We start from the raw sequence: 21,449 nt of genomic DNA on the forward strand, positions 1-21,449 counted from the left end.
TAGATGGGGGTGTGGCTCCGGTGTTTGGAACTGTGAAGGTACTTATAGCGCTCCTAATAAAAAGGAGGAGATGAGTGTTGGGGTTACGGTTGCCGAAGCGTTGCACTTCAAGTTGGGATAAACCTGACTTTTGAGGTTGTGTTTCTCACAAATTATGTTAGAGTTTGACTACAAGTTTGTGATTAAGACAATTGTTGGGAAGGAGAGACAAAATTCTTATCTAGGGCTAGTGTTACGATATTTTGCTGATATGGTTTCTTTGTTTAGCTCCATCTCCTTTTCCTTTGTTCGGATGGTTCCTACTAACTCTCGCTCCTAAGAACCGCACGTGTGATTTCCCCCACATACGACTCAAGTGGCGAGGTTTTGAAGACGCCGCATTCGATCCCCTATCAGAGATGGAATTGGCGCGCGTAAGGATGCCAATTGTGTGGCACATTGTTTGGCTCAACCCTCATTACTCATGAGAATGATGTTTGGACTGCCAATTTTCCTAATTGTATTCTTGCCCATAAGCCCATTCATCATCCGATATTTTGTCAAGAACTTTTTAATAAGAGCCTCCCTTTGCCATTGAAAATAAAATTATTTTGACTTGTCAACAAATATCTAGACATAATAAACTCAGCTTAAAGATTCACACAATATAACTTTCTCTATTTAGAAATGAGTTTTCAGAAAATTATATATAGAGAAAAAGAGATAGCTAGAGTTTCATTTTTATGCACCAAGTGTAAAAGTTTTCGCAAGTGCATTATTTTCCTTGTTCTGAAAACGATTATTAGGGTTCTTCGTGTTGCTCTCGGAGACTCAACAATGGCGACCAAATTGGCAACAACACCACCCTCAGACAGGGTCGAACAATTCTTCCAGGAACTGCAAACCCACAAGAGCATCATCGCCACCTGCACCGACCTATTCACCACCCTCTCCACCCACTTCTCCTCCCTCCAACATTCCCTCTCCGAGAAAACCCAATCCCTCGAATCCAAGTTCCAAACCCTAGATTCCCACTACAATGAAACCCTCGAATCGCTCAACACCCACGAGACCTCCATCCCGGAGCGCGAGTCCGCCGCTGCCGCTCGTATCGACGAGCAGAAGGAAGCCGCTATCGCTGAGTTCCGAAACCCCCTTCCGTCGGACTCCGAATTGCCCGCCACGTTGAAATCCCTTTCGCGGAAGATGGACTCTTCCGCGTTGTTGCGGTTCATTGTTTCCAAGCGGAAGGAGTCGTCGTGGCTGAGGGCGGAGATAGCGCCGGCGATAGCGGAGGCGGTGGACCCGCCGAAGCTGGTGTTGGACGCGGTGGAGGAATTTCTCAATAGCAAAATGATGGGTTCTAAGTCTGGGCTCACCGATAAGAGGTGGGCATGTGGGCTTCTGGTTCAGGCTCTGAGTTCGGACTCGCCGGGGTTCTCTAGAAGGGTTGTTGAGAGAGCTGTGGGTCTCTTGGATTCGTGGAAGGAGCAGATGGATAGTGATACGGAGAAGGGTGCGGCGGAGGTGGTGATGTTTATGCAGATGGTGGTGTGCTTTGGGTTGAGGTCCAGGTTCGATGAGGAGTATTTGAGGAAGCTGGTCATGGAGTTTGGTACCAGGAGGGATATGGCAAAGCTTGCTGCTTCATTGGATTTCGGCGACGAGATGATAGGTTCGTATTCTTTTTGCATTACTTAATCAATTATGTATTGTCTGCTCAAGTAACATTTTAAGATGCAACTTTACTTTCTGCAACACTAGTTTGGCTAAGGATTAGAATCTTGTAGTTAAGGCTTACCCCATGCGGTTTATAGTCCTCTTTTACTGAGAAGGGCCATCTTCAACCCTCATTGTCATTGGTTTACATTTACATTATAAAGAGAATCAAAAGAATCTCTCAATTGTTTTGCGTTTAAATCTGGTGTCAGTTTGATGCATTTTGCACTTTTCTGTTAATTTCTACGTATATTTATATACTATGGGCTTAAAAACAAGGAGCCCTGAGGACTAGAATTGAAAAGGCGATACTTTGTGTTATATATTTCACCAGCTTACAAGTGCTTGTAAAATTATCAGCCTCTTCTAAGTTATATGCACTAGCTCCCTGCGCTTTTAAACTACCTAACGCCATTCCCTTGATCTCCCAGAAAAGTATCTCTTAACTCTCCCTTGACTACCTTAACAGGAAGGTCATTCCTAAGTCCTAACAGCCCCATTTGCATTTAGAACAAATTTGCTTTGCCACCTACTATTGTTTCCTATTTTTACTGACCCCCATCTTCTATTTGCATGCCTGTGTTTTTATTTTATAATCATGGGCTAAATCTTTCAAACATCAAACCTGTAAAAAATTATCCTGCTTGAAACTATATATGCAAGCCCAAGTGTTATGGTTGCAAAGCCAAACAAATTCTCTCTTCTAAATGTGTCTTCACATATCAGACTGTTTTATTCCAGGTCACTGATCCAAATCAGTAAAACAGAGAGAAAGGGAACTAAAACTTAGGAAAATTTGAGCTGAAGGACTAGCTTGATTTAGTTGGCAATGAACTCCTTCAAAAATCACAGCCTTCACACCACCACTCCACCAATGTCACTAACAAAACACCCTTGTTATCAGAGTTGACTGAAACCACATTCTGAAGGTCCCAATCTGCCTCTTTCAGCTGAGGGGACACCCTTCTGCAACTCTTCCTCTGTAAACTTCCATTTTGTTTGAGTTGGTAGTGTCCAGTTATGATGGCATTAATTGTGTTGTGAGCACGACTTTCTTTTTGTGGTGCTGGCAATAGAAGTTGGAGGTTGGCTCCGTCCATGGCCTGCAGGTGGTGTTAAAGATGGAAGCAAAAAAGGGTTGGAAATGAAAAGGCATGAAATTTTATGCGGAGTAATGGTGGGAATGGGTGAAGAAAAAGGGAAGTCTAAGTAGGAATGAAGTACTGCAAAAAATTGTGAGGGAAATAGTGGTGGTGGGGGACATAGTGGATATAGACTGAGAAAAAATTATTGTTTAGCCATTTAGGGTTCACAAATCACGTACCCTTGCATGAGTTTCCTTCTCTTTAGTGTATGAGACGCTTGGATGGAGAGTTAACAGAAGCTGTTTCGCACATGTTTCTGATAGCTCAATGAGACATATTGAGTAGTGTAGAAGCATAGTGGGGTTTTCAGCACATGGTGTTGAAGGAGATTCCTTGCATTTTACCCTTTTTTTATTCCTCCTTACGTTTGTATTCCCTTTAATATATTATTCAATTTAAATAGGGAAGAAATTTTGATAAACCTAAGGGATTGTTCTGGTGATCAAATTTAGTGCAAGACTATGGGATTTTTTTACTAAATTTAAACTGTTTTCTTAAAGAAGTTGTTTGTTTCTTTTCTTTGGATATAGCTTTTATCGACTTAAAAGCATTGACCATTACTGCTACTAGGTACATGTCAACAGGCCACAGCATCCTACAAGTCTCTTATTACCTTTATGCACCCCTAATTAAATGTCTTGATGTCTTATATTTGCATAAATTCCCCTTTCCCATTACATTTATTCTTGTAGATGTGCTAGTGCTTAGGATTTAAATTTTCTTGATAATAAAGTTGAAGTAGGAAGGATAAATTGCTTCAAATCAATTTGTAAGAGAAATTTCAGCTTGTGATCACACAGTTTTTACCGTGATTCCTTTTTATTTGACACATTTTATAATACTTCTACACTTTTCGATGCAATAGGAGGCAGAATTTTGTTAGATATGTGATTCATTTTCTGGCCAATGCAAATACTGATATAAGCTAGTGTTCTGTGCAGAAATTATAGAAGAACTAGTTAAAAATGGCCAAGAGATAGAAGCTGTTTATTTTGCTTCAGAATCTGGTTTGACTGAGAAGTTTCCTCCTATCGACCTGCTCAAGTCTTACGTTCGAAACTACAAAAAGAATGTTGCTACCATATTAGCGAAGGGAAACAACAGTCAGGCTGCAACGGTCTGGATAACTACCTTTCTAATTCAGTTCCATATACTGCAATGGACCACTTTCTGACATCTCTATGTTGTTTTTCAGGATGAATCAAGTACTCTTGAGATGAATTCCATAAGGGCTATAATCAGATGTGTAGAAGATCACAAACTTGAATCCGAATTCAGCCTTGATAAACTGAGGAAGCGGGTTACCCATTTGGGGAGAACTAAGGCTGAAAGGAAGAGGAGTTCATCAACTGTAATTAGGCCTCCGAAAAAGCGAGCCTACGGATCAGGTGGCGGTCGTGGTAACAGTTCCAGCTCTTCCCGTCCAGCCAAATCAGCAAAACCCAATGCATACCGACCATCTTTTAGTCGCAGGAACCTGGCACCACCCTCTCTACAGCCTAGTCCAAGTGCAAGATTTTCTGGACCATTCAGCTACCCCAGCCAGACTATATTGGATGGTTCCAGTGCTAATCCTTACGCGGCAGCAACCTATGGAACCTCCCACACACAAAGCCCAGCTGGAATATCACAACAGCACTACTCACTCCCTGTTGACAATTTGGGTCCCCTCGGTTACCGATCTAGTGGTTCTTATGCAGGTCAGAATAGCTACGGGATGTACGATTATGGAAATGCTGCTCCACCTACTTATCAGTCTCCATACACATTAGATCAAACCAGCTACAGAGGGTAAGTTTTTCCCCCCTTCAATCATTTTCTGCCAAGTTGTGTATGTTTCCATGCTACAGCATAGGATTCTAACTTCTAAGCATGGTGATGCTCTAATGTGAGAAGAAATGTAAGAGGTCAAAGAGGAGGCTCGAGTGATAGGTATTTCATAAAATTCACCGAGCCCAGTCTCAATTTCTTATTTTATGTTTTCTTATCTATTTTGTACATCTCTATGTCAGTTTCAGCTTTTTGCCTGTTGGCCATTGTAGCTTCCAGAAGCATGGTGAAAATGCTCATATAGCTATAACTTGTGCTATTAATCTTTAATCACCATATGATGTCACTATATTTATTTTAGCCGTTATAAAAAAGACTTTGACTTTTGATTTGGGGGAATCCCAAATCCTCATACTTATTTTATCTTGAGCTCTCAATAAAAGCTCAATTGATCCGGGGTGAGTTTGGGTAAACGATTAAGCGTTTATTCAGTAACTGTTTATCATATAACTGCCTATTCATAAGCTAATTTGAGAACCTTATTGAAATAGCATGAAATTAAGTTATAGATAAGTATAAGTTCTTATTCACAAGCTGATTTGAACAACTTATATTATAAACTATTTTCATAAGCTCTCAAACACATGAATGATTATGCTATAAGAAAAACTCAAATAAGTTCTTCCAAATGGGCCATAGTCCTTCCTTCCTTTGGCGGCCAAAGAGCTTCCCTCGTCAAGGCTTCGTTTACTTTGAATTGTGAAGCCAGCTGGAGAAAATGATCAAATAAAGAAATAATAAGTAAAACTACTAGATATTATATATATGTTGACGAATAAGTCAAATTCTGTTAAATATTAAATTTGAAGTACATATGAATTATGATATTTTTTAGAGGTTGTTGGAAAAAGAAAAGGAAAAGTGCCTGTCGAAAAACGTACTCTCTCTTGTTGAGCTAGGTCTTTTCCACACACACCATCCAATTATGCTTCTAAGAATTAAATTTTGGAATGAGTGGGGTGATGTTTGTAGAAAAAAGGGTCGTACTAAAAGAATTGATATTCAAAATCAGTAACCTGTTTGATGCCACATGAACTATTATTTCAATAGAATTGATATTCAAAATCAGTATTAGGTTGAAAATGGTTGAACTGCGTTAAAAATTTGTAGATAGCCAATAGTATCCTGTTCGGGAGGGAGAAATTTTTTTCGCACCCTAAATTTACTTTAAGAGAGAGAGAAATGTGAGTGAGAAATGTGGCATATATAAAATAGTGTTAATATATAAAAGTTGATGTAAGAGGCTATATACATTCAGAAAAAAGAGAGATGAAACTTGAAAATGCATGCGTGGATACAGTCGTTTTGTTTCTTAGGCGTTGGTTCTGAATCTTTTTTATGTTTGTCTTTTGTATATTTTATCTAGTCTTCACTTGAATGCTAGCTATTTCGGATTCAAGGATTTAACCTCAAGTAAGGTTTTTCATCATTCCCCCTTGTGTATTGTGCTAGAGTCGAATTTGAGAGCTCTTCTCGCACACTCAGTTTGCTTAGCTGCCACATGGATATCTGGTTATATCCTAAGCTTTTGGCAATCCAATTATTGAAAAATTCCTCTCTTTCGGCCTTTGTTTTTATGAAATGGGCTTTGGCCTCTTAAATTATTCTTGGGTGCTTGTGGTTGTGGAGTTCCTCTCTGGCTCTCACCATCAACTAACAAATCCACCCACTCCTTCCTATGTTTATCTATTATTTTTTGGCCATTTTTTCTCGATACAAACAAAACTAAAAAGGTTTCTTAAGTTATTAAACAACTCACCAAGTATAGAGCAGTTTGTCATCTACAATGATTCATGATTTTATTAATCAGAGTTTAAATCTTATTACCATCATAACATTAATATAAAATTTGCAGAAGATTCCTTTTCCCATCCCTCCTTATATTCTTCCTATTCCTTCCACATCTCTTCTTGCTTCATTTCACTATATAGTACCCAGCGTAACGCATGTAACAGTACACACAAAACAAAACGATGACAAGCCACGCTGAAAACGAAGCCTTGCCTGTCACCGTGAAGTTCACCAAACTCTTCATCAATGGAGATTTCGTTGATTCAGTTTCAGGTATAACTAACTTCACTCTAAATAAGAAGCTTTTAAGTTGAGTTAGTTTGTGAATTTGGACTTCTGTTACCACTTTCTTCTATAGAGATTGCACTGTATAACTTGACATCAACAACGAATTATTTTAATTTTATGAAATAAATTTGTTAATACCCTTCTTTTTATGCTTTTGTAAAAAAAATCAGGAAGAACATTTGAGACAATAGATCCAAGAACAGGAGATGTTATAGCGAGCATTAGTGAGGGAACCAAAGAAGACATTGATATTGCAGTGAAGGCCGCACGTCAAGCATTTGACTCAGGTCCATGGCCACGCTTGCCCGGTGCTGTATGTTCATTTTTCCAACAATCTTCATTGAGTCTCAATCATTTTATCAACTATCTAGCTATAGTATATGTAAAAAATTAATACTTTTATATCTAATACATAAAGATGCTTTTAAGAAAAAAAAACTCGAAAGTGGGGTTGTGCTTATGGGATGAAAATCCTCTAACTTCATCAAATATCTCTTTTCACCAATAAAATTATGTGTCTTTATATTGTTACAATATTAATAATTTTAACATTTGTATAGTTTTTAATATATTTTAATTATTCGCGTCAAAAAATATAGTTTAATTATTTAATAATATATTGATTATTAATATCAACTTAAATTATCTTGAAAAAAGTTGTATTAATCACATAAATTTTTTAATAAATCCTTGAAATAAATATTATTATGAATTTATGATGCAAGCAAGCAACATTATTCATAGTTATGACTGTTCATCACTAAAAAGAAGAGATAGAGAGAAAAATAATGAGTGAGTGAAATTTCAAGTTTTTTCCTAAACAGTTTAGTTGAGCATGTTTACCCCTCTGTCATTCAAAAAGTCTAAAGACGTTAGTTGAGAAAATGTGACGGAGAAACCCCTTAACTGATACATTCATGTACTTTGAAGATTTTTATTTCAATGACGAATTGGAAAGTTCACTAAAAAAAAAAATTTGTTAGGCAATTTGCAACATCTTTGCACTGTTTGAGTATTAAAGTATCATTCCCATTCCTAGAGAAACGTGTGATAGTGGAGCAATGATTAAAAAAAAAAAAAAAAAGGCTTAAATGCACTTTTGGACCCTCATGTTTTAACTTTTTGCGATTGTCAACCCTTATCTTTTTTTCTACGAATGTGAACCCTATTCTTTCAAAACACTGCACCGTATACCATTCCGTCCAAATCCGTAAAAAACTTGACGGAACACATTGATATGGCCTTCCAAGTGGATAAAAGGGGGATTTAAAAAAAATGACTTAAATGCACTTTTGGACCCTCAAATTTACATTTTTTGCGATTGTTGACCCTGATCTTATTTTTAGTTTGAATGGAGACCCTAATTTTTCAAAACAATGCACCTTTTACCCTTCCGTTGGAAGGCCAGGTAGTGGGTTCCGTCAAGTTTTTGATGGATTTGGACGGAAGGGTAAACGGTGCAACATTTTGAAAGATTATGGTCTCCATTCAAACTAAAAATAAGATCAGGGTCAACAATCGCAAAAAATGTAAACTTGAGGGTCCAAAAGTGCATTTAAGCCATTAAAAAACTAGTGGATCAATATCAAAATGAGTGTGAGATTATATCTATATTTTAAAGAGTATTAATGGGCCTATGGACCAGGTATTTTACCCTGTTAAAGGACTAACATGATTTTTTTTTTTTGTGGGGAAAGGATTAACTTTGTTCCTTTGACAAAAAACGAGTAAATGAATATGAACAAAAGATAAAGAGTAAATAAGTATGTTATATTATATTATTTTTTCTTAAAAAACGAGCATTGGTAATTCTCCGAAGTACAAAAAAAAATATTTTTTCTTGACAAAGAAAATATATTTACATCATTTTTACTTGGTCCTTCTCTAAATAATGTGTCACTTTAAAGTTTAAACTCATATTTGAATACCTAAGTATTTTTCCCTTAAATATTAATATGCATCTCCTCTTGCATATCTAAAATCGTTTTGAGTGCAAGCAATTGTACAAGGTTCTAACTTCTAACTTCTAAGTGACATAATATTTATATATGATAATCAGGAGAGAGCAAAAATTATGATGAAACTCGCAGACTTAATTGATGAAAACACAGAAGAACTAGCAGCATTGGATGCCATTGATGCCGGCAAGTTGTACCACATGTGCAAGGCTATGGACATTCCTGGAGCAGCAAAAACTTTGCGTTACTTTGCCGGTGCTGCCGATAAAATTCACGGCGAGGTATTAAAAGCGTCACGGGAGCTTCATGCTTACACACTGATGGAACCGGTTGGTGTTGTAGGCCACATCATTCCCTGGAATTTCCCAGCCTCCTTCTTCTTCACCAAGGTTAGCCCTGCCTTAGCTGCAGGGTGCACCATGGTCCTCAAGCCTGCAGAGCAAACACCACTCTCTGCTTTGTTCTGTGCTCATCTTGCTAAATTGGTAGGATTTCAGCTATAAATGTTTCATTTTTTTTTTATCAAGATCAAGGTTTTAAATTGAGGTTGTGGCAACAATCACGTCAGTTATGTTGTGGTCTTCCTTTCGTATTGTGAACAAATGTCGCGGTCAAAATCACGGACCTTGATTTAAAGCCATGATCAAGATAAGTAACTGGAGCATAAGCTTAACTGGTTCTTCTTGTTTTTTTTCATTCTTAAAAGGCTGGAATCCCAGATGGAGTGCTCAATGTAGTACCTGGATTTGGCTCAACTGCTGGTGCTGCAGTGAGCTCACACATGGATATTGATGCGGTAATTTACATGTCAAAATCAAATTTCATAGATGATTCACAAACATTTATATTATCATTCAACAATGATATTACTAAATGAGAATTGATTATGAGGTTCTCCGACAGGGAACCAAACATACGCTAACACTTTGTGCATGTTTAGATATATTGTGAGTAAAAATCACAATGACAGAAGAACAATTTCCTTTAGCTTTTATGGCTATCTGTCGTGATTTTGCTTCTTCACCAAGATTTTCCAACGTGTATCCAAAAATACACTTATAGCTTCTGCCTTCTAACCTTAAGTGATTCGATATTTAACCTAAGAAACAAATATGCTATAAGTCAAACATTTGTAAGTACCATGATCTTAAATAAGATTTCTTAAATTGCATTGGTGTATGTTTAGGTCAGCTTTACTGGTTCAACACAAACAGGGCGTGAGGTAATGAAGGCAGCAGCTAGCAGTAACTTGAAACGAGTTTCGCTGGAATTAGGAGGCAAATCACCCCTCATAATTTTCAATGATGCTGATATAGACAAAGCTGCTGAACTTGCTCTATACGGCATCCTATTAAATAAGGTGGAATGTTAGCTTTCATGAAATCATGTATTTTCAAACAACATCCTCATACTTATATCTATGATGACAATAATTTTATTCCTCCTTGATCAAAACAGGGTGAAGTTTGTGTTGCAAGTTCCCGTGTGTTCGTTCAAGAAGGGATCTATGATGAATTTGAGAAGAAATTGGTGGAGAAGGCAAAAGCTTGGGTCGTTGGGGACCCTTTTGATCCTAAAGTTCAACAAGGGCCTCAGGTGAGGATAAAATGTACAGACAAAGGGCTTGAGTTCCTTTAAAATTTCATACTTGTCGCGCGTGTTCTCGAATTTTAATCCACCGAATATGGTTTTTAACTGAAAACCAAACATGCTCTAAGTTGTTATCTGGTCTTGTAACTAAGATCTTTGATAGTATTTCCTAAATTTCTTAGTAGGCTTCTGAAGACAGAAATAAGATAAATAATCTATAAATTACAATTTGTAACTTCGTTATAAAAGTGACTATAGAGTTTCCCACCACATAACCAAACACGCTAATTAAGAATCCCGGTCTTTTGGCTAACATTTTTATGTTTCTTGTAGGTTGACAAGAAACAATTTGAAAAAATTCTTTCATATATTGAGCATGGAAAGAGAGAAGGAGCTACCCTTTTGACTGGGGGTAAATCAGTGGGTAACAAAGGCTACTACATTGAACCAACCATTTTCTCCAATGTAAAGGTGAGTTCCAAGTCCAAAAAAGGCACCAAATTAGGCATTTTCAGCATAATTAGATAACTGACTATTTTGTTTCACACTCTGAAAATTTAGGAGGATATGCTTATAGTACAGGATGAAATATTTGGCCCTGTGATGGCACTGAAGAAGTTTAAGTAAGTTTCTTTTAGTTATTATTTTGTTGTATTATTGTGCTTGATTTTGAAGTGTAAGCAAGTTTCTTTTTGTTATTATGAACAACAGGACTGTTGAGGAAGCAATTAAGAGTGCTAACAATACCAGATATGGTTTAGCAGCTGGCATTATGACCAAGAACTTGGATATAGCAAACACAGTGTCAAGGTCCATTCGTGCAGGCAGTGTTTGGATCAACTGTTATTTTGCCATTGACAATGATATTCCTTTCGGAGGGTATAAGGCGAGTGGGTTTGGAAAAGATTATGGATTGGAAGCCATTCACAAATACTTACAAGTTAAATCTGTTGTAACTCCCATTTACAATTCTCCTTGGCTTTGAGAATCTCATTCGTGGATGTGGAAAGGGACTGGACTGATATGGGCGGACCGAATCACTTTACTTTGGGCTTATCATTATCGTGTAACAAATGGGCCGGGCAACCCATGGTCCAGCCGGGCCAAAACCCAAGCTATAAATAAAAGAGGACCGCCCAAGCGGTGGGGATCTTATCATTTCACGCATTTTACTCACTTTGTTTACTCTCGCTTGCTCTCGATATTGGTTAGCCTTAGTCTGCGGTTCCATACCGGAACATTGGCGCCCACCGTGGGGCCTTGGATAATTTCCTAGGCTTCGTTTCTCATCGCGATGGTGACTCGATCCGGGGCGAACGGAGAGAGGAATCATGTTCAACAAAATGATGTTCCTCCCGATGTTCTTCAGCGGATCATGGACGATCTCAATGAACTTCGTCAACATAATCAGCAGTTGCAAAATCAACTTACTGATCTTAATCAGACTCAGGGTTTACGAGAGGGAGATCGAAGAATGGCTGAGACGGTGGTGGACTTTCAACCTTTCACAGAGGAAATAGCGAACACTGCCGTCCCAGACAATTTGAAGACGTTGAAGCTTGATTCTTACTATGGCGATTCAGATCCAAAGGACCATTTAGTGTATTTCAACACGAAAATGGTCATTGTAGGCGCATCAGATGCGTTGAAGTGCAAAATGTTACCGTCAACTTTTAAGAAATCGGCGATGATTTGGTTTACAACTCTACCGTCAAGGTCAATCGTCAATTTCACAGAATTATCTACAAAATTCTTGTCTCAGTTTTCTACCAGTCGTGCACAAAAAGTGACTCCGGCGACATTATTCAACATTCGGCAGGGAGTAAATGAGACTTTGCAATCTTATATGGGGCGTTTCAATCAACTATCTGTTCATTTGGAGGATAAGATGCCAGAAATTTGCATTGCAGCCTTTGAATTGGGTTTGAGGCCGGTCGGTCTAAACAGTAATTTAAGCAGGAAACCGGTGGAAACAATGGTGCACCTACGCGAAAGGGTTCAAGGATACATTAGGGAGGAGCAAAGTGATCAGATCAAGAATAACCGCCCGAATGCGGTGGTAACTGGGCAGAAACAGCAGTTCGAGGCGAGAAAAGGAGCGGTTACAGATCAATATTCGAAGGGATGGACCGAACGTGGCAACGCAGGGTATAATAATCGTAACCGTTATGACGGCCGATTTGATAACCGTTCTAATTTCAAAAATCGTGCTCAACCGTATGGAGTGCGTGGGCCAGGACATTCGATGACGTGGACTCGGAACCAAAATGACCGTGCAGTACCTTTGGCGGTTAATTTGACTGAAGCTTTGCACACGTGTTTGGAGGCGAATGTTATTCGTTTTCCACGGCAGCCAAAGCCGTCAACGGGTTACGTGGACAAGAAGAAGTGGTGCGAGTATCATAGGATTTCAGGGCATAATACTGATGACTGTTTTACTTTGAAGAAGGAGATTGATAAATTGATAAAGGCTGGGTATATGAAGCAGCTTGAGGGGCGAAGCAATTCAGATGAAGCAGGAACTTCAACAAGACGAACCGAAGATGGAAAAGAGATTGAGGGTGGTGGTCAAGATAGGCAATCGGATGGAAAAGCAAAGGGGCGAATTCATTCTATTTTTGGTGGATTTCGTGGCGGAGGAATGACTAATTCAGCTCGTAAGAGGTACGTTCACTCCATTAATGCTGTTTACTCTAACGATTGGGGAAGTTGGGCAACCAATCAACCCGATATAACGTTTACTGTGCGAGATTTTGAGGGAGTACAGCCTCACGAAGACGATCCAATTGTTGTAATGCTGAGGATTGCTGATTATGAAATTGAGAGGGTACTTCTGGATCAAGGAAGCTCGGCGGATTTGATTTATGGTGACGCTTTTGAAAAGTTGGGGCTAAATGAATCTGATTTGTTGCCTTATGATGGTTCTTTAGTGGGTTTTTCTGGAGAAAAAGTATTTGTTCGAGGATATGTGGAATTGAAAACTGTCTTTGGAGAAGGGAAGAATGCGGAGGCATTTGCTATTAAGTTTTTGGTAGTAAAATGTACTTCACCGTACAATGTACTCATTGGGAGGCCATCACTAAACAGATTGGGGGCGATCATTTCTACAAGACATTTAACGGCGAAGTATCCATTGAGCAAAGGAGGAGTTGGAATTTTAAAGGCTGATCAAATGGTTGCTCGAAAGTGTTATTCAGAAAGTTTTAAGCAGTATGGGCACATGGGTAAGAAAGCAGTGAAAGAGGGGCATCGAGTCTATGAGGTGGATTTAGAACAGTCAGAAATTATTTTGGATCCTCGAGAAGGATTCAGTGAGTACAAGATGAAATCAGAAGAGGAAACTAAGGCGATCCAAATTGGTGAGCGAAACTTGAAAGTTGGTGTCAATTTAACTACAAGTCAGGAAAACAGGTTGGTAAAATTATTATCTGAGAATATGGATTTGTTTGCATGGAGTGCAAGAGATTTACCAGGAATCGATCCGGAATTTATATGTCACAAATTGGCTTTAAATCCCGGGGTGAAACCTATTGTTCAGTTTAAAAGAAAGATGGGCGAAGAAAAGGCAGAGGCTGTAAAGGTGGAAACAAATAAGTTACTGGAAGCTGGATTCATTAGGGAAGTAAAGTATCCAACTTGGTTGGCGAATGTTGTTATGGTGAAGAAGGCTAATGGCAAGTGGCGAATGTGCACAGATTATACAGATTTGAACAAGCACTGTCCTAAGGATTCTTATCCTTTACCGAATATTGATAAGCTTGTGGATAGGGCATCTGGATTCGGAATGCTTAGCCTCATGGATGCATACTCAGGATATCATCAAATAAGAATGTATCAGCCTGACGAGGAGAAAACAGCTTTCATGACAAATCAGGCGAACTATTGCTATCAGACTATGCCGTTTGGGCTGAAGAATGCGGGAGCAACATACCAAAGGTTGATGGATAAGGTGTTTGACAAGCAGGTGGGGCGGAACATGGAGATTTATGTAGACGACATGGTGGTCAAGTCAGAGGAAATGGTGGCGCATTGTTCTGATCTCGAAGAAGCTTTTGGCGAACTAAGAAAGCATAACATGAGACTTAATCCGGAAAAGTGTTCGTTTGGAATTCAAAGCGGAAAGTTTTTGGGTTTCATGATCACGAGGAGAGGAATTGAGGCGAACCCTGATAAGTGTAAGGCGATACTCGATATGCAGAGTCCAACCTCAGTTAAAGATGTGCAGAAGTTAACAGGAAGAATAACAGCTTTATCCAGGTTTCTTCCGTGTTCTGGGGAAAAATCAGCACCATTTTTTCAATGCTTAAGGAAGAACAAAACTTTTCAGTGGACTGAAGAATGTGAGAGGGCGTTCCAAAGTTTGAAGGATCATTTATCCAAGCCACCAATTTTAGCCAAACCAGTTCCAGGTATTTCATTATCAATGTTTATTTCCATCTCTGATAATGCAGTTAGTTCAGTTTTGTTGCAAGAAAATAAGGATGATATGAGGATCATATATTTTGTGAGTCATGCTCTTCAAGGAGCTGAAATTAGATACCAAAAAATTGAAAAGGCTGCATTAGCTCTAATCATATCCGCCAGGAAATTAAGACCTTATTTCCAAGGCTTTCCAATTGTGGTAAAAACAGATTTGCCACTTCGCCAAGTTTTGCAAAAGCCTGATCTGGCTGGACGAATGGTTTCCTGGGCTGTTGAATTGTCAGAATTTGAAATCACTTTTGACAGGAAAGGTCTGGTTAAAGCACAGGTATTGGTGGATTTTGTTAATGAAATGTCTTCCAGTGAGAAAAATATGGAAGTTGGCGAATGGAGTTTGTCTGTAGATGGTTCGTCTAATGTCAAGGGAAGTGGAGCTGGAATAATCTTAGAAGGGCCAGGTGGCGTGACAATTGAGCAGTCACTCAAGTTTGACTTTAAAGCAAGCAATAATCAGGCAGAGTATGAAGCTATAATTGCAGGTTTGAAGTTGGCGATCGAGATGGGGGTCAAGAGCATAATGATTAAAACAGATTCTCAGATAGTTTCCAGGCAAATTCAGGGTGAATATCAGGCGAGGGACGCACAGCTGGCTAAGTATTTATTGAAAGCTCAGGGATTGATAAAGCAGATAGGCACAGTGCAGGTCAATTATGTTCCGCGAGAGGAGAATACAAGGGCGGATATTCTATCAAAGTTAGCAAGCACCAAGAAGCCGGGAAACAATAAGTCAGTTATCCAGGAAGTTTTAAGTAGCCCAAGTATCGAAGAAGATGAGACAATGATGGTGTTAACTTTAGCGAATTCAGATTGGATGGGGCTTATCAAACAGTGTTTGGAGGCAGAAGGCTCTAATGTGTTGACATTCTCTAAGGATCAAATTCGCGAGGCAAGTCGTTACACATTGTTGGGCGATCAATTGTACAGAAGAGGGATTGAAGTTCCTTTATTGAGATGTGTCTCTAAGGATGAGGCGGAAAGAATCATGTTTGAAGTTCACGAAGGTGTGTGTGCAAGTCATGTAGGGGGAAGATCTTTGGCGGCGAAAGTGCTCAGGGCAGGGTTCTATTGGCCAACTTTACGAGGGGATTGTATGGAATATGTGAAGAAGTGTGGTAAATGTCAAATTTATGCAGATTTACATAAGGCGCCGCCTGAGACTCTTAGCTCAATGAGTTCATCGTGGCAATTTGCAATGTGGGGAGTAGATATTCTGGGACCGTTCACTCCAGCAGGTTCTCAAATCAGATTTATTTTGGTGGCGGTGGACTATTTTACTAAGTGGATTGAGGCGGAATCAATGGCGAAAATAACAGCAGAAAAAGTCAAAAAGTTTTATTGGAGAAAATTGGTTTGCAGATTTGGCGTTCCAGCAACTATCGTCTCAGACAATGGAACACAGTTTACAAGCAGGAGTGTGAAGGATTTTTGTGCAGGAATGGGAATTGAGATGCGTTTCGCCTCAGTTGAGCACCCTCAGACAAATGGACAAGTGGAGTCAGCGAATAAAGTCATTCTCAATGGAATTAGAAAGCGTCTAAGCGAAGCTAGGGGATTATGGGCTGAAGAGTTAATCACGGTCATTTGGGCGTACAATACTACTCCTCAATCAACTACTGGCGAATCACCTTTTAAGTTGACTTACGGGGTAGATGCAATGATACCAGCAGAGTTACAAGATGTAACTTTCAGGGTGGCAACTTATAATGAAGAGCAGAACGATATGAATAGAGTGGTTGATCTCAATTTAGCAGAGGAAACGCAAACAGAGGTTCGTTTGAGGCAGGCAATGGTAAAACAGAGGTCGGAAAGGCGATACAATTCTAGAGTGGTTCCGAGGCAAATGAGAGTTGGTGATTTGGTTCTGCGTAGGAAGGCAAAGGGGCCTGATGATTCGAAGTTATCACCTAATTGGGAAGGACCTTACAGGATTCTGCGAGAGCTTGGTCAAGGGGCGTATCATTTGGAGGAGTTATCGGGGCGAAGGGTCCAAGGGCTTGGAATGCACAGCATCTCCGTTATTATTACAGTTGAAGTGCAGGGTGGTTCGTTCGGTTTGTTTTGTGTTGTACAGTTTGTTTCAGTGTATGTTTGTCCAAGACTGTGTTTCGTTGTTTCAGTTTGTGTGTGTTGAAGTCTACGTTTATTGGTTGTATCGTTTAAAACTATGTTTGTTGTGTAAGACTAGATTTGATGCACTCTTTTCTCTACCCCAGGCGGGAGAGTTTTTAACGAGGCATCAATTATTAATGAATAACAGGTGTGCACTATTTTCTCTACCCCAGGCGGGAGAGTTTTTAACGAGGCATAACCTTTTTAAAATGATCAAGGGCTTATCATTTTACTTATTTCTTTTACCCATAGCGGAAACTTATCAACTAAGGTCTATCAATTGGGCGACGTCAGACAATTGAGAAAAAAGTAAGTCTCTTAAAACAAGAGCATTCGGCCACGAATTCATAAGCACAGTCTTAAATTGGATTTAAGCTTGTCCAAACTAAGCACAAGTCTCCACGCGAGCATACTAATGAAATCAAATATGTTGACTTTGATTTCCATGAGTAACTATGTCAAAAATGAAAAATTTGACTAAGTTATGTACACAAAGGCCTTATGATTCCAAAGTAGTTGATTAAGTTTAAACTTTAGCATATTTCATTATGTACGGCAAAATGTGGGAATAACGTATTCAACTAAACGACGAAGGAGGATCAAATTTGGTGAAAGGTTAGTAAAAATTATTCATGTTAAGTTATACTTTGAGATTACTGATTGAAAGGTTAGTAAAGCGCGGTATTATTAATTATATTAATTTGTCTAATTGATCTAGTTGTTGTTGGATGAATTATGTTATTGAGATCGAAAGAATAACTTAATGGTTTCTATGTTAAGTTAAGATGTGATGTCTTCATAGAATAGGAATAGGAACAAAAACATATTAAGTGTTGGAAACATGTTATTAAGTGTTGAAGTAATTTAGACGGGAGGCAGAACCATTAGAATTATGCAATTTGAGAGTTGATATATAGAAAACACATCATATTAATAGTGCTTGATAAACATTACATAATTATCTTAGGATAAACCGTGGAGCTAATTGCTCAACACTTACAGAGATAAAGATAAAACATAGCAGATTTAACTAACTTAGAAAATAAAAAAAAAAGAAGACTAAAGGATAATTCATGTAGTACATATGCTTGAACAGGGGTGGAACTAATGATTTTCTCCTTCGCCTTCATTGTTGTTGGCGTTCCCATCTTCTTCATTTTTATCTCCTTCATATTCTTCTTCTTCTTCCTCATCGCCAGTGTCAGGGTTGATCAACTTGCCATCAACAATCCTGGCATAAGGATTGGAACCGGCAAGGTTGATAGAAACTTGAGGATTTAAGAAAAGAATTTGCTCTTTGGCTTTTGAAAATCCAGCTTCCAACTGATCAAGGATGGAGTTTTTTAGTTCAGAAATTTCAGAATGTAACTTAGAGTTTTCATTCTTCAATTCAGAGTTGGCAGAATTGAGTTCAGTGATTTCTGCTTGGGATTTCACAAGTTCTCCTTCCTTAACTTTCTGGGTGGCGCTCAAAGCTTCAGCATGTTTCTTCAAGCGCTCATTTTCCAGGGCCAAATCTGCGGCCTTCTTCTCACTTACTTTATTGGAGGAATCCAATAATTTCATCGTAGCCTTCATCTTTAGGATCTCTCTTTCTTTTTCTTCAAGTTGTTTGGCGGAATTAATCCCGTCAAAACCAGCGGTCTCCAGGTCGACCATTTTTGAAATAGCCGCAATTTCCAGTCCTTTTGTCATGATGGCTTGACAAGCTTCCTTTAGCCCAATCCTTTTGATCTTTTCCTGATCCGCCTTGAACACCAAATTGGTTTCCACCAATGCGTTGAAGTCAATCTTTGAATCCCATAGTGAAGTTACCTCTTCAGAAGTAAGTTCTTCGAATTCCTTCAGCACGCTTTTCCATGTCGGGGGCGGAGCGCTTGAAGACCCACTTTGATGCGCCAAATGTTGAGGGTTATTCTTCATCATAAATTTCTCCATTGAAGGTTGAGATGCGTCCTTTCCTTTGGTTGGTTCCGGAGTTTCATTCCTTTTCTTTTTCTTTTGAGGGCGATTAGATTCAGTGCCTGAATGACTAGCATCGGCATCAATCAAAGTCTTCGCCGGGTTTCTTTTTTCTCTTGCAGCTTGTTGTTCACGACGGAAGCGTAGGATATCATCATCAGAAAGGCGAGTCATTTTCGCTGAAACAGAAAAGAAAAGTTAGATACAGCCAACACTTGAAATACAAAGATACTGAAATTCAAGAGTCATACCCACATATTCACCCAATTTGTTTTCATAATGGGCATTTAGAAATTCAGTGAGGTTCAAATCAATGCTAGATAGAAAGGTGCAATCTACCATTTCTTCAGGGGTAAGGGAATCATCAGGAAGTTTGATGATAGCTTCATAACGAGCGGTCCAGTAGAAGGGGAACTTTGGGCTTCCGTCATTGAAGTAAAAGACGTCTTTGCATTTTTCAGATTCGTTTAGCCTAAAAAATTTCCCTTTGAATTGTTTGTAATGGCTTCTAAACAAGGTAAATAGACCTTTTCCCCTGGCGGCGGCTAAGGAAAGATATTCACCTTTAATGCTTCTACTACTGGTTTCAAAAAAGTAGAAAAATCTATTGCTCGTGGGTTCAATACCTAACAGTTGACACAAAAGTTCAAACGCCCTGAGGTATGCCCAACTATTACAGTGAAGTTGTGTCGGAGAAACATTTAGTAAAGTCAAAACGGTGCAGGTAAAATCTGAGAGGGGGAGTTTATACTTTAGGTCAGAGAAAATGTTTTCAAAGAAGTAGGTGTGGTTTTTTCCGTTAGGGTCAGGAGCCCCAAAGCAACAAGGTTCAGTAGGCGAGCAAGGAACTATGTCAAGGTACACATCTTGGCCGTCAGAACGAAAGGTATTTTCAGTGATTAAATCCATTACAGTTTTAACATTGCAGAATTTAGTAAACCTAGTTTTGACTTTGCTAGTAACCCACATATCAACTGCAAGGGTAGAAGTTTTAGAAGCTTTAGAGACTTTACGGGTGCGTTTTGCATCCATTTTGAAAAGAATTCCTGAAATTGTAAAGGATTCAGGGGTTATGACATGTAGCGGGGTACAATTTGAGTTATAGTTGTGAAGGAGAGTAGTTTTTAAGAATGATTTGGGTAAAACAAGAAGCTGAAGAGGGAAAGATTTTCCATGAAGGGTTTAGTGTAGAAAGACGAAAAAATTGCACAAGCAGGTTGAGTGAGGAGTGCTTACCAGGAAAAGGATCTGATGAACTTGGCTAATTTGGGGGAGTTCTGGCAATGTTGGAGAACACTTGCAAGTAAATGCAGGAAACTTTACGAGTACACGAGGTTAGTAAAATTTTTGAAAGAGAAGAGTGAAGTAGTTTGAGGTAAAAAATGATTGCTATATATAGAGAAACGGTGGAAGATGAAGAGATGAGTTAGAAAGGTGTGGTTAAAGGCACTTAAGGTAAATGATGAGCAAACGCGTGGTTTGCGTGAATCCACGCGTTCATTCAAGCCACACATTCAAATTCATCAAGGCGGTGAATCAGCGCGCCATAAAGAGACGACGTTTGGCAGAAAGGTAGCGATTGAATGAAGAGTGACGTCAGTTAATAGGTGAATGCGTCGTTTCGAGGAAGTCGAGTCTTTTCAGAGAAGAGTTACTCTATGAGTGGGTTTTAAATGCATATCTTAATTAATGTGAGTAGCATAGCTTAGGTAGGCCTTATGCATTACAAGTTTCAAGATATCTGTGGAATATTTGTGATGATTACAGCAGGTACAAAAATCCGGAAGGGGATTGATTTGGTGCACAGTGATTGAGGTGATGGGCAAAGCGTCATTTAGACATCACGTGTCACATAGAAAGAATTATTTTATAATGATTAGCCTAGTAAATTTTTACTTTGTTGTTAGCCTTATTTCATTGAAGCCTGCGTGCTCATAAATTGGTTCACATTGTACACGGGCGTACCAGAAGTTGTGGGCCTCAATAAGACACTTTCGTTTTAGTTCTAAAACATCAGTGTCTTGTGGGCCTGTGGACTGATATGGGCGGACCGAATCACTTTACTTTGGGCTTATCACTATCGTGTAACAAATGGGCCGGGCAACCCATGGTCCAGCCGGGCCAAAACCCAAGCTATAAATAAAAGAGGACCGCCCAAGCGGTGGGGATCTTATCATTTCACGCATTTTACTCACTTTGTTTACTCTCGCTTGCTCTCGATATTGGTTAGCCTTAGTCTGCGGTTCCATACCGGAACAGGGACATATGTTAATTGGCTAGTATGTTTTTAATTGCTCTATGAATATGATCATAAGAGATTAATAAAGTAAGGAACTTTTATTAACATTGCATGATTTAAAATATTTGTTATTTTATGAAATGTGCTAGCAAAATGCACTGTATACTTGTAATTAGTTTAAAGAGTAAAATACTACGCATTAGAAGAAGAAATTTAAGAATTGGTATTGAGTCACCTCTCATGTAAAAACACGGCAAAAATTCATTTAGTGAGCTTCGTCGACAGGATAATTTCGTAATCTGCAGTAATTTAAATAACTTTATATGTACACATACATAATTTATCTTCTATCTCATT

At 38.9% G+C, this 21,449-nt stretch overlaps 2 protein-coding genes across 2 annotated transcripts; both read left to right on the forward strand.

Annotated features, from left to right (window-relative positions):
- Positions 1 to 678: 678 nt before the first annotated feature.
- On the forward strand, positions 679 to 5,027 carry LOC130711341 (FRIGIDA-like protein 4a). The gene is made up of 3 exons (XM_057560914.1): positions 679 to 1,654; positions 3,785 to 3,960; positions 4,039 to 5,027. The coding sequence occupies exons 1-3, from the start codon at positions 817 to 819 to the stop codon at positions 4,636 to 4,638; spliced, it is 1,614 nt and encodes a 537-aa protein (XP_057416897.1). The 5' UTR covers positions 679 to 816; the 3' UTR covers positions 4,639 to 5,027.
- Positions 5,028 to 6,520: 1,493 nt separating this feature from the next.
- LOC130711342 (aldehyde dehydrogenase family 2 member C4-like) lies at positions 6,521 to 11,467 on the forward strand. The gene is made up of 9 exons (XM_057560916.1): positions 6,521 to 6,737; positions 6,923 to 7,065; positions 8,812 to 9,195; positions 9,417 to 9,506; positions 9,897 to 10,070; positions 10,169 to 10,306; positions 10,634 to 10,771; positions 10,862 to 10,923; positions 11,012 to 11,467. Exons 1-9 carry the CDS (start codon positions 6,647 to 6,649, stop codon positions 11,283 to 11,285), a joined length of 1,494 nt encoding a protein of 497 aa, XP_057416899.1. The 5' UTR covers positions 6,521 to 6,646; the 3' UTR covers positions 11,286 to 11,467.
- Positions 11,468 to 21,449: the final 9,982 nt, after the last annotated feature.

This window comes from Lotus japonicus, chromosome 4 (assembly GCF_012489685.1).
Source record: "Lotus japonicus ecotype B-129 chromosome 4, LjGifu_v1.2".
NCBI lineage: Eukaryota > Viridiplantae > Streptophyta > Magnoliopsida > Fabales > Fabaceae > Lotus > Lotus japonicus.